Here is a 14066-nt window from a genome sequence, read left to right on the forward strand (position 1 = left end):
ACGTTATTTTTATCAGGAATTAACTGAAATGATTTTCTTCATTTTTGTTATATAAACAGTTTGGATTTTAACTTAATGAAGAATTCAGACTTCTTTACTGTTATAATCGCTTGTCATTCAGCTTCAACTTTATCCCCAAGATTTGATCAATTGAACACTGACTGCAATTATATAAATTTATACTAATTAATGAATCATGACTTATAGTTCATTAATACAGTGAGCACAATGCTTCTCCATTCTCTCACTGTACTCTTCGTGTTTTATAAAGTTCTAGCATAATCTCCTTGCTGTTATATTCCAGGCCTCATCCAAGAAAGGATTCTTGGCTGCTTGATCGATCTATCCAGCTACCTGTGGATAGGCACTCCAATGCCTCCCTGTTGCTCACCAGTTCTAAGTCTCATCCTATTTATAGTTCATTCACTTGTCTTGTTTTCACTCTGAAATTCATTATCTCTCACCGTTTGTAGCACAGTGGTTAACACTGTTACTTCACAGCGCCAGGGTCGATTCCCAGCTTCGGTCACTGGGTTGTAATGCAGAACAAGGCCAGAGCGTGGGTTCAATTCCCGTACCAGCTTACCCCAACTGGTGACGGAATGTGACGATTTGGGGCTTTTCACAGTAACCTCATACTTGTGGCAATAAAAGATTATTATGTCTGTGTGGAGTCTGCACGTTCTCTTCGTGTCTGCCTGGATTTCCTCTGCGTGCTCCAGTTTCCTCCCTCAAGTCCTGAAAGATTTGCTTGTTTGGTGAATCGGACATTCTGAATTCTCCCTGTGTACCTGAAAAGGCGCTGGAGTTTAAAAAATATTGAATTCCATTTGCAATTGTTCTCCCCATCTGACCAATCCACTGATATCTTCCTGCAGTCCATGGCTTTCTCCCGCAATGTCAACCATACGCAGAATTGTTGTATAATCTGCAAATTTCATAATCATTCATATGTACCAGAGAACTGTGGAACCCCACTGGAAACAGGCATCCAGACATCATTCAGTCCTGGATGTGATTCACAGCAGCAATAACAGCAGAATCCATCCCCTGCTGTCGCCTGTGAACTTGCTTGCAGGTTGTTTGACTGAGCGAACCCCCTCCCACACACACAGCAGGTGTACGGCCTCTCCCCACTGTGAACCATGTGTCAGCAGATTCCATTTACTTTTAAATCCCTTCTCGCAATCAGAGCATTTGAAAGGTCTCTGATCAGTGTGAGTAAGTTGGTGTGTTGTAAGGTGGGATGATTGAGTGAATTTCTTGTTACACACGGGGCAAGTGTATAGTCTCTCCCCAGTGTGCACCCGCTGGTGTATCAGAAGGTCGGATGAATCAATGAATTCCTGCCCACACACAGGGCAGATGAACGGTCTCTCCCCAGTGTGAATTCGATGGTGTCTCAGAAGGTGAGGTAATCGGCTGAATTCCTTCCCGAACTTGGAGCAGGTGAATGGCCTGTCCCCAGTTTGAGTGCGCTGGTGTTACAGAAGATCCTTTTTGCTTTTAAATGTTTTCTCACAATCAGAACAATTAATTGGTCTCTGATCAGTGTGAACAAATTGGTGAGTCAGAAGGTGGGAGGGACAAGTTGAATCTCTTCCCACAATTGGAGCAGGTGAATAGCCTCTCCCCAGTGTGATTGCCTTGATGAATCAGTAAATCCTTTCTGCTTTTATAGTTCTTCTCACATTTAAAAGGTCTCTGATCAGTATGAACAAGTTGGTGTGTCAGGAGGTGTGATGACTGAGTGAATCCCTTCCCACAGGCAGAGCAGGTAAATGGCCTCTCCACATTGGCTGAAACTCTGCATCATGTCTCAAACTCCAGGAGAAAAATGGACCTTTCTGTTTGTGGCTTTAAACAGATGAAACCCTGTGGATGTGGAGCAAACATTTCAACATTTGTTGTTGAAATATGGCAGCATGATGAAACAATCTAACAACAATTCAGGGCGTGATTTAAAGGAATAACTAGGCAGACAGGGAATGTCACCCTGAGGTCAAGGAGTCTCTGGTTTCAGTTGGTGAATGGACAGAAGGGTTAGGACAGGTTAGGGAGAAGGTTAATACTGTCATCATTCAGAACAACACAGACTATAAAGCAACAAATGAGGATCTTTACTGTCCAATTTAATATTCACATAATATATTTGTAGATCAGAGACAGAAGAACAGGAATTTGCAATCAGTTTGGAGATAACTCCGATATTTTCCATTCTTAAACATTTTGTCTTGAAAGATACCAAATGGGATGAAGCCAAATCTTGAAAAGGCAATGTCTTTAGTTTAAATCATCACCGTGCTGTCAGTGGAAAGGGTTAACTTCTCTGCTCTCAAAGGTGTTGGAGCAAATGTGCTGAAATGCGAAAAACTGTGTTGACTTTACGTAACTTTATTTTCAGATATGAAATGAATCAAACACCATTTTAAACTTTGTATTCTCAATTCATTTGTCAACTTTTTGTGGGTAGGTGGGTAGGTTGCACAGTTGCTTCACAGCGCCAGGGTCCCAGGTTTGATTCCCGGCTCAGGTGACTGAATGCGCAGAGTAAGCACGTTTTATTCATGTATGCGTGGATTTCGTCCCACAAGTCCCGAAAGAGGTGCTGTTGGGTAATTTGGACATTCTCAATTCTCCCTCTGTGTACCCGAACAGGCGCTGGAATGTGGCGATAAGAGGCTTTCACAGTAACTTCATTGCAGTGTTAATATAAGCCTACTTGTGACAATGCAGATTATTATTATTATCAGCTGGTGTGTGGAGAAGATCACGTTCCTGTAGATCTGTCAGCACAGAAACCGCACTGTGCTTTTGTATCCACTCAGTCTGCAAGTAGATGAATCTTTTAAACATGACCCTAGTGAAGGTCTTCCTGGTGCTGCTAAGGAGTGAGACATTCCTGTAGTTGCTGCAACCTCCTCTGTCCCTGCTGTTTTTATCAGTTGTGATGATTTTAGTAACATGCACATGGAATGGTTCCGACCTCCCAACAGAGGAGGAGGTCGTGAAGGTGTGACAGTCGATGGGACTTTGTGTTTGAGCAGTTCAGCTGGAATTCCATCCTTGCTGGGCGCTTTTATGCTTGTTGAGCAATCAATGGCCTTGTCCAACTGAACCATGACAGGAAGCTGCAGGAGAGTCAGACAGCGACTGGGAGATGTCCGTCTGATGGAGCACAGCTGACAGTCATGTTCAACCCAGCGGGACATCTGTTAGGATGTCACCATCTGGGATTTCAGGGGAACGCCTTTGGTGATGGTCAGACCCAGAGCCCTCTTCTTCCCATCACACACAGCACATAGATTTCTGTTATCACAGGCAGTGTGGAATTACTGACGTTGGCTGTCCAGTGTTTATTTTCACAATCTCTCCGTCTTTTACATAACTGTCTTGACTACTTTCAAGTGATGCCGTGTTCTCGATGTTGGGTTTATGTTGTACATCAGGTCGGCTTTGCTTTTTGCTTCAATGACAGATGTCATCTCTGCTGAGGGGCTCTCAAACCAGTCTGTGTTGTGGGTTCCACCTTTACCGTAGAATCCTGTCGGATCTTTCCAGTGCAGAAGGAGGCCATTTGGCCCATCGAGTCTACAGTGACCCTGTGAAAGAGCACTCAACCTCGGCCCACTCCCCCGCTCTATCCCCCTAACCCTGGCTGCTGCTGCTGTGTCAGAAATGATTGAACTCAGTGACTTCCAAGTTTCATCAATATCAATGTTGATTGATGAAGTTTTTACTGATGTGCCTGTGAAATATTTCACAGTTTAGTTTAATGCTCCTTGATAATGTAATTTCACAATGGACATGTTACTGTGAGGAATGTGTGAGTAACAATTGTCAGCAATGATTAATCAGCACTTTCTAATTGGAGATGTTAATCAGTGGAACCTTTCAAACTCTGAATTGTAGATTTTGGATCAAACATCAATTTAGGATTGAAGTAAAAGTTCAGAATTGTCTTGTTCTTGTTCAGAGTTCCTGAATGAAGCTTCACCTTCCGCGGGACTCCTGACACCTGGAGCTTCTCAACTCCACTTCCCGCGCCCCCCCCCCCCCCCCAGCCCCACCGATGCCCGCGCCCCTCCCCCTCCCTTCCTCCGCCCCCCCCCGCCCCGCCCCTTTCTTGTTTGAAAAGCAACGGCCGCCGCGCGAGGGAGTGCGCGCGCCGCCGGCCAGCATCTGCTCAACAGCGAGGCCAAGCTTTCCTCAAACTCTCCCACAATCCCCCGCGCAGCCTCCTCGAGACAGCATGGCCCGGGCCCGGGCCAAGAGCAAGGAGGCAGGTGGAGACTGGAAGAAATTCCTCTGCGATTCCGAAATAAAAAAGCACTTTTTAGGCAGGACCGGCAGTCGTTGGCTCAAGATATTCTGGTTCTTCTTGATCTTTTATGGCTGCCTCGCTGGGATCTTCATTGGAACCATTCAAGCGCTGCTGCTCACGATTAGTCCATTTGAACCCAAACACCAAGACAGAGTTGCACCCCCAGGACTATCACAAACACTGTATTTGTTCAAAACAGAAAGTTCCTTTAGTATGTCAGACCCAAACTCCTACGAAAGTTTTGCGAAAAGTTTGAACACGTTCTTGGATCTTTACAATGACTCCAGTCAGGGTGGCAACACTCCTTTTGAGAACTGTGAAGAGATTCCTCCAGCCTACATTCATGCAGGCCCACTGGACGATTCAGGACAGAAGAGAGCGTGCAGATTTTACCGGACGTGGTTTAAGACTTGCTCTGGATTAAATGATCCTAATTACGGTTATGCTGAAAACCGCGCATTGTTCCGAAGCTCAACAGGATTCTTAACTTTTATCCCGGGCCTCCAAAGAATTCCACCGAACTTGCAGAAGATTTGCAAATCAATTATAATCCGTTTATTATTCCCATTCATTGTGCAGCAAAGAAAGAAGACTGAGATAAAGTTGGACCTGTGAAATAGTTTTCATAGAATTTACAGTGCAGAAGGAGGCCATTCGGCCCATCGAGTCTGCACCAGCTCTTGGAAAGAGCACCCTACCCAAGGTTCACACCTCCACCCTATCCCCATAACCCAGTAAGCCCACCCAACACTAAGGGCAATTTTGGACACGAAGGGCAATTTATCATGGCCAATCCACCTAACCTGCACATCTTTGGACTGGGAGGATTCAGCGGCTTTCCTTTGCAGTACTACCCATACATGGCAAGCGTCTGCAGGAAAAATACCTTCGGTTCTTTGTTGCTATTCAATTTATGAACGTCAAACAGAACACGGAAGTGCGCATTGAGTGTAAAGTGTATGGTGATAACTACATAATACAATTTTCCCCATTATTTCAAATTAGTCTTGAACAAACTGTCGTATATATAGGACCTACACTTAATCTATATGCTTTACACTAGCTTTCTGCATTTACCTCGGTATGTAACATTAAAAACAATAGTAGTACATATTTATTCCACTGTAAATGATAATACTTGAGCTATGGGAATGCCCATTACTGTAAACTATAATTCCACTAATGTGTAGCAGTGTTTGTGTTCTTGGGTATTGCTGCCTTGTGCCTCATGTGAGTTTGAGTGTACATTCACAGGTCCTTCAAATTATGTTGCAGTTTTTAAGCACACTTTGCTTTCCAAGTTGTAAATACTCTGAAAATTGCCATGGTATTTGATTTTGTTTCTGTTATGCCCATGTGTATGAATATACTGCACTCTGAAGTTTGTGTCGGGGAGGGAGGAAAAGTTGCTTTTTTTTTGGCAACGTTAAGTGTATGGTGATGGGTTTTATTATGCTTCCTTTTAGATCTGTTTAGTCTTCAATCCATGTTGAGATCTGCGTCTGGCTATCAAGCTATTGTGATTAGTTATTAAAGTTGTTTGCTGGAACCATCACATGGTGGTGTCCAGGAATGTTTTAAACCATTTTCATGGAAGATTTTATATTTATGCAGTTGTAAAATTTTTTGCAAAGTGTAATTATAAAAGAGACCAAAGTCATTGGTAAAATCATAATCTTTATTTTAAACCAATGCAGTAGGATGGTGTTCATGGTGTGCAATGTAACATCTGTAAACTTGTTGGGAGATCAATACTCCACCCCATTTAAAACATCAACAAATAAAACTCATGAACCTAAAAAAAAGAGTTCTTGACTCAAGGAGAATATCACAGATGGTGCTTTTAAAATGGGACGTTGTAACTCTGAAAATCAGTGACATCTGAAAGTATTTAACTGTAGCCAATTATAGCATTTGTTAACATCAGCAGATATTGTCAGACCATCAATCCTGGATTTGATTAACAGCAGCACAAAGAGCAAAATCCAATCCCTGCAGGCACTTGACAACTTGCTGATGTCTCAGCTCATATCATGACTGAGTGAATCCCTTCCCACAGAGTCGATGTTGATCTCGGCCCTTTGTGAACCTTCTCCTTAGTGTGACTTCGTTGGTGTCTTAACAGGCTGGATGACTGAGTGAAGGTAGCAAAGTTGAGGAGAAACTATTTCTCCCAAAGGGCTGACTCTGTGGACTTCATTGCCCCAGAGTGCGGTGAATTCTGGGACAGTGAGTAAATTTCAAGAGGAGTTAGACAGATTTTTAATTGTACGAAGTCTTACAACACCAGGTTAAAGTCCAACAGGTTTGTTTCGATGTCACTAGCTTTCGGAGCGCTGCTCCTTCCTCAGGTGAATGAAGAGACCTCTTCATTCACCTGAGGAAGGAGCAGCGCTCCGAAAGCTAGTGACATCGAAACAAACCTGTTGGACTTTAACCTGGTGTTGTAAGACTTCGTACTGTGCTCACCCCAGTCCAACGCCGGCATCTCCACATCATGATTTTTAATTGGTAATGGGTTGAAGGGTTATGGCGAATGGGAAGGATGGTGGACTTACGGCCAGGATAAGGTCAGATATGATTGAATGGCGGAGCAGATTCAATTGGCCAAATGGCCTAATTCTGCTCCTATATCTTATGAACTTATCGACACAACCACACCTCACTTCCCTTGGAACAACATGAAGTGTCTACTGCTTTCCAGATCCCTTCCTTTCAACTCACATTTCAATTCGACTGCTTTGCATTATTCTCAACTCCAGAGAGAACAGACTCATCCCACAGAACCTCTCCTCCAAGGACAACTGCCTGATCTCAGGAATCAATCCAGTGAAACGTAGCTCCTCACTGGCAGTGAGCGAATAGAGAGAAGAAAGAGCAGAAAGGGGAAAAGTGATAGGGACACAGATAGGCAGAATATAAGAGTGAAGGAGACTGAGCCAAATATAGAAACAAAGAGAGACAGAATGGGGTAGACATTAAAAGCAGCAGATACATTTCACCATTCCATATGATTGCTAACTTAGATTAACAGACAGAAAGAAGGAAAAAATACTTAGATTTAAACAGTGCCAGCAGAGAGTCAGGAAAAAGAGAGGAGCTGGTGTAGCCACGTAAAATGGCTAACCGGAAAGGCTGCTGGGAAAAGCAGGTAACAAGACAGAAACGGACAGCTGCAGACAGAATAGCATATTCGGCTCTGGGGAAGTTGGCCCAGATCGATACTCAGGGCTATTAACAGCCCATCCACCCAGACATCTGCAGTGTAATCAGCTATCCCCAGGAACAATTGCAACATATTAGCAATTGAATACTGGGCCAGACCTGTCGGCGCCTGCAGTGGCCCAAACAACGGCAGGTCAACGACCACCCACCGATCGGGGAATCGCCTCGCAATTGGACGTATCGACCCCAGTGATTGGGAACAGGTCCAATCACTTGGGACTCAGGGTCAAGGGCCGCCCCAGGAGGCGGGAAGCCCCTGGGCCCTATAAGGTGAGGGGCCAAGTTCAGATCTCTCTCTCTCTCCCTTCTACGCCTGCTCGAGACCTTCGCAAGAACAGCAACCGGCAACTGTAAGTTTGAATCCAGCGATCGCTATCCGGTAAAGACTCCTAGCCATCGACCTGGAGCAGCCTTTTGAATCCCGCAGGCCAGATCGATTGGATAAGCCATTCGTTTCCCTGACTTGGTGGGCTCTTCCTAAAGTTAAGTATTGGCCAGTAGTGATAGGTTTATTATATAGATAGTAGTATTATTGTGTAAACATTACTTGTTGTATATAATAAATGACCGTTGATTTCAATCGTACTAAGCGGTGTGCTGACTTATTAATCATAACTTGAAATTGAACCACGTGGTGGTATCAGAAAGATACCTGGCGACTCGTGAGCAAAGGTGACGTAATCAGAGCTAATAAACTAAGGCTAAAAAGAGCAACACTGGGGAAGAAAGAACAAATGATCTTATGATGGGATTGATAAATGGAGTGATTAAATGACAAAGAGGATGATGGTACAGGGCAATATTGTAATAATGAGAGAAGTAAAAAAACTAATAGACCAAGAAAAGAAACAAAAGAAAGGTCCGATTTAAAATTATAAGAGACAAACCACTATCAACATCTAATATCTGAAAGATTGAATGATGGTCACGATCGGAAATTGTTGAAATGAATGTGCCTGATCAACAGATGAGTTCTCTGACCTACCATTCAGCTTCATTGGAACAGTGCAGGACATCCAGGGTACAGAGGTCAGACGAGGAGTGGAGCAGAGAATTCAAATGAATGCTCAGAATCACATTCATGGACTGAATGGTGATGTTCCACAAAGCAGTCACAAAATCTGAATTTAGTTTCAGAATAATGCAAAGCAGTCGAATTGAAAAGTGAGTTGAAAGGAAGGGATCTGGAAAACAGTAGACACTTCATGTTGTTCCAAGGGAAGTGAGGTCTGGTTGTGTCGATAAGTTCATAAGATATAGGAGCAGAATTAGGCCATTTGGCCAATCGAATCTGCTCCGCCATTCAATCATGTCTGATCTTATCCTGGCCGTAATTCCACTGTCCTAAACTGTGTGAAGATCACATAGTGAGCAGCAAGTGAACATAACTAAATTGCAAGAAGCACAAGTATGTCCCGCGTCATCTGGAAAGTGTATTTTGGGATTTGAAATCCCTCTCTGGGCTGGAAACTCATGTGTAAATCTCACTGTAAAAAGATTGTTCACCAGTTGAAAGTGGAAAAGAGTTCACTCGGTCATGTCATTTACTGACTTGGCCACACAGTCACACTGGAGAGAGACCATTCAGATACATAATGTGTATGAGAGGGATTTACTCAGTTTCCCTACTCATTAACACTCCAGCTTTAAAGGTTCGAAAGGCTCTGATCCACAATTGCTGAATTCTTAATGGCAAGACAGAGTTTAAATATTCGGTGTATGGGGAAAATTCACTTGTTCACCCCACCTGCTGAGGCGCCAGTGAGTACATATCGAACTATTGGGGTTTATTCTGCAGTTAATTACACTGAGGACAGGACTATGCTTCCTGAGAAATTGGTTGATGCATCAATTAGTTCAATAATTTTACATGTTAACCCTATAACTGCGATCATAATCAGACATGAAATACAATTTTCGTCAAACAATATCACCTTTCAATGGCCGGGGTGGTACCCAGCATTCCTGGCGAAAGAGAATATGTCCTATCATCACAATAGCAGATGTGTGCACATGCGCAGCGGATGTTGGTGAATAGAGCATGCGCCGTGCGTGTTCAGCCTGATCATGCGCAGTTTGGGTGCTGGAGCTGCAGGGACGCGGCGGAGTGGATGCACAGGCTTCAGAAACACCCAGTGGAGGAGGCCTCAAACCCAGAACAAGAAGCTCCCCGTCCCCAATTTGCACCGACCCCGGTGGTAATTGCAGAACCTCTGTAACTGGGGAGATGGGGGTAATTCCAGTGGATCAGAGACCCAGGCCAATGGTCTGGGGACAGGGGCTCAAATCCCACCCTGGAGTTGGGGAAGTTTAAATTAAATTAATAAAGGGGGAGGAATCTGGAACATAAATCCACTTTCAGTAGGAATGACCATTACAGCTATCATCAATTGTAAACTGATGGAAACCTGCTGTCCTTCCCTAGTCTTGCCTACAGGAGATTCAGACTCTCAACAGCCCTCTGACAAGGGTAATAAGGGGTCAGAAACAAATCCAATGAAACCCACATCCCATAAAATAACAAAGGAAAAATTGATGGACTTGGGTTAATGACAGTCATCTTCCTCGGGGGGCAGGACATGTGCAGGGTCATCACTGTCCCTGAGCAGTGGCACAGTGGTTAGCACCGCAGTCTCACAGCACTGGGAACACGGGTTTGATTCCGACTTTGGGTGACTGCGGGGAGTTTGCACATTCTCCCCTTGTCTGTGTGTCAGGCTTGCCTCCTGGTGCTCTGGTTTAGTCCCACAGTCCAAAGGTGTGCAGGTTCGGTGGATTGGCATCCCTCAGTTGCCCCTTCATGTCTAAAGGTCCGGTGGTGTTATGGGAATAGCGTGAGGGAGTGGGTCCTGTCGGGTGTTCTTTCGGAGCGTCAATACAGACTCTGGGCTGAATGGCCTCCTGCACTGTAGGGATTCTATGAAATATATATGTAAATGTTCTGAATTGCTATCCTGGACTGACAGCAATGGATTTTGGAACTCCTTTTATAGGGTGTAACACCGCAAACTCAAACCAAAAAAAATATTTGTCTCTGTTGAATTTTTAACCTTCGACATTGTGTTCACAGGATGTTGGAAAAGCAGGAGATGAAGGCAGGAAACTCAAACCAAACATCACATCAGGATCTGACGCGATTGCCTGAATTATTGTAATCTGAATATCATTTAATCTTGAACATGGAAGGAGAAAACAATGGAGAGAAACCGTCCACGTGTTCTGTGTGTGGACGAGGATTCAGCCGATCATCTGGCCTCTTGAGACATAAATGCAAACATGCTGGGGAGAAACCATGGAAATGTGGGGACTGTGGGAAGAGGTTCAGATACCCGTCTGAGCTGAAAACTCATCAACACAATCACAGTGGAGAGACACCGTTCACCTGCTCCGACTGTGGGAAGGGATTCACCACCTCATCCATCTTTTTTTTTTTTTTTTTTTTTTTTTTTTTTTTTTTTTTTTTTTTTTTTTTTTTTTTTTTTTTTTTTTATAAATGTTTTATTGAAAATTTTTTCCCAAACAACAATTTTTCCCCTCTTACAAAGCAAACGCAACAATAACAATACAGAAATTTTAAACAATACACAAGTAACAAAACCCCTTTATCTTTGACCTAAACTAAACCCCCCCTCCCCCCCCCCCCTCCCCCTCCCCCTGGGTTGCTGCTGCTGGTCATCTGTCTTCCCTCTAACGTTCCCCTAGGTAGTCGAGAAATGGCTGCCACCGCCTGGTGAACCCTTGAGCCGATCCTCTCAGGGCAAACTTTATCTGCTCCAGTTTAATGAACCCCGCCATATCATTTACCCAGGCCTCCAGTCCGGGGGGTTTCGCCTCCTTCCACATGAGTAGGATCCTGCGCCGGGCTACTAGGGACGCAAAGGCCACAACGTCGGCCTCTTTCGCCTCCTGCACTCCCGGCTCTTCCGCAACTCCAAATAGAGCTAACCCCCAGCCTGGTTTGACCCGGGCCTTCACCACCCGCGAAATCACTCCCGTCACTCCCTTCCAATACCCTTCCAGTGCCGGGCATGCCCAAAACATATGTGCGTGGTTTGCCGGGCTCCCGCCACACCTCCCACATTTGTCCTCCACTCCAAAGAACCTGCTCAATCTTGCTCCCGTTATGTGTGCTCTATGTAGCACCTTAAATTGAATCAGGCTAAGCCTGGCGCATGAGGAAGAGGAATTTACCCTGCTTAGGGCATCAGCCCACATACCCTCCTCTATCTCCTCCCCTAGTTCTTCTTCCACCTCATCCATCTTGCTGACACACCAGCGAGTTCACACTGGGGAGAGACCATTCACCTGCACCAAGTGTGGGAAGGGGTTCATCTGTTCATCCCACCTATTGAAACACCAATGGGTTCACACTGGGGAGAGACCGTTTAGCTGCCAGGAGTGTGGGAAAGGATTTACTACCTCATCCATCCTGCTGACACACCAACGGGTTCACACTGGAGAGAAACCATTCACATGCTCCGAGTGTGGGAAGGGATTCCCTACCTCGTCTATCCTGCTGAAACACCAGCGAGTTCACACAGGGGAGAGGCCATTCACCTGTTCGGATTGTGGAAAGGGGTTCACTGATTCATCCGACCTGCTGAAACACCAGCGAATTCATAACGGGGAGAGGCCATTCATCTGCTCTGTGTGTGGGAAGGGATTTACTCAGTCAAAGACCCTGCAAAAACACCAGCGAGGTCACACCGGGGAGAGACCGTTCACCTGCTCTGAGTGTGGGCAAGGATTCACTCAGTCATTCATCTTGTTGAAACACCAGCGTGTTCACACTGGGGAGAGGCCATTCATCTGCTCCAGTTGTGGGAAGGGATTTACTGATTCTTCCACCCTGCTGAGACATCAGCGAGTTCACACTGGGGAAAGGCCATTCACTTGCTCCAAGTGTGGGAAAAGATTCACTCAGTCATCCAACCTGCAGAAACACCAGCGAGTTCACACTGGGGAGAGGCCATTCACTTGCTCCAAATGTGGGATGGGATTCACTCCGTCATCTCACCTGCTGAAACACCAGCGGGTTCACCAGTGACTGCAGTGATTGGATTTTGATGTTAATCACATCCAGGACCAAATCTTTTTATTGGCATCTGTTTCTGCTGAGGTTAATAGACCCCAGCACAGTTGTAGGACATGTTATCGATAAAAGTTAAAAAAAACAACATTGTGTTGAGCAGTTTGGTGAATGTTTTTACTGTCCCTAACACAAATTAATTCCTTTTGAATGCTCTCCCCCTCCCCAGTCTCCTCCATCTTCATCACTAACAACAAGTGTGAGGGGCTCTTGGAGCTTCTTTGTAACTAAAATTGTGACAATCCGATCCGCTGCCTCCACTGCTTCCCTCCCTCCCACTAGCCCACCGGGACAAACTGACTCTTAATTTCCCCCTTGCCTGAGTCCTGAACACCCATCTTTCTCCATCCAGCCCCCACACACACAGCAGTGAGTTCATACTGCAGAGAGAGGGTTTAAATGCTGAGACTGTGACAGGAGCTGTAAAACCCACATTCACTGATGGTTCACCAGTGCAGTCACTCTGGTTCCACTCTATTCATCTGCTCTCAGTGCAAGAAGAGGTTCAGCCGATTGTCCATCCTGCAGCAGCACCAGTGAGTTCACACCGGGGAAAGGTCATTCAGTCCAAAGATGTGTGGGTGAGGTGGATTGGACATGCTAAATTGCCTTAGTGTCCAAAAAGGTTAAGTGGGGTTACTGGGTTAAGTGGGGTTAGTGGGTTACGGGGATAGGATGGAGGTGTGGGTTTGGGTAGGGTGCTCTTTCCAAGGGCCGGTGCAGACTCAATTGGCCGAATGGCCTCCTTAGCACTGTAAATTCTATGATTCTATGACCTGCTCCATGTGTGGGGAGGGATTCACTGAGTCATTCAACCTGTTAACACACCAGTGGGTTCATACCGTCGGAAGCTATTTTAAATGTGTTTTAAAATTTCTCTGGAGCTGATGTCCTATCAGCATGTTCACACTGACCATTCAGGATCTCACTGTGGGTTCAGGTGATCATGTGGACTCAGTGTCCGCCAGCACAAGTTAATGAAAAGGATCCAAAGTGACACACAGCCTTAAACTAATACAGAAATTACAAAGTTATCTCACATACAATTTATAACAAGTGTGCATAAAATCAGTGCATAAAGGTGTCAGTGTGTAAATGTTGAGAGAGCAAAATATATTATAAAATACAGCATGACATATGCAAATAAAACATATTTGTAAATAATATGAGTTAAACTGACGAAAGAACTATGAAAACTGATTGGAGAACTTAAATTCTTTAAGTTCACAAACCAAAGGTGGTTACATAGTGTGACAGAAAGTGACTGCTTCTTTCCAGAAACTGCAAGTTAAAGGTTAAACAAATTTAAGACACAAGGCTGAAGGTTTGAAATCTCACAGTTTTCTTCACTCAAACTGATGTATAACTGTTAATTTTCAATGGCAGGAGAGTTAACGGTTCCAGACCTTTGCTCATCCAACCTTTATG

General features: G+C 44.7%; 1 protein-coding gene and 1 pseudogene across 1 annotated transcript; both read left to right on the forward strand.

The window, feature by feature from the left end:
- Positions 1 to 4252: 4252 nt before the first annotated feature.
- Positions 4253 to 6129, forward strand: LOC140417765 (sodium/potassium-transporting ATPase subunit beta-1-like; annotated as a pseudogene).
- Positions 6130 to 9579: 3450 nt separating this feature from the next.
- On the forward strand, positions 9580 to 12726 carry LOC140418776 (uncharacterized). The gene is made up of 3 exons (XM_072502394.1): positions 9580 to 9747; positions 10620 to 10961; positions 11801 to 12726. Exons 2-3 carry the CDS (start codon positions 10729 to 10731, stop codon positions 12594 to 12596), a joined length of 1029 nt encoding a protein of 342 aa, XP_072358495.1. The 5' UTR covers positions 9580 to 9747; positions 10620 to 10728; the 3' UTR covers positions 12597 to 12726.
- The last annotated feature ends 1340 nt before the right edge of the window (positions 12727 to 14066 follow it).

The sequence above is a fragment of the Scyliorhinus torazame genome, chromosome 5 (assembly GCF_047496885.1).
Source record: "Scyliorhinus torazame isolate Kashiwa2021f chromosome 5, sScyTor2.1, whole genome shotgun sequence".
Taxonomy (NCBI): Eukaryota; Metazoa; Chordata; class Chondrichthyes; order Carcharhiniformes; family Scyliorhinidae; genus Scyliorhinus; species Scyliorhinus torazame.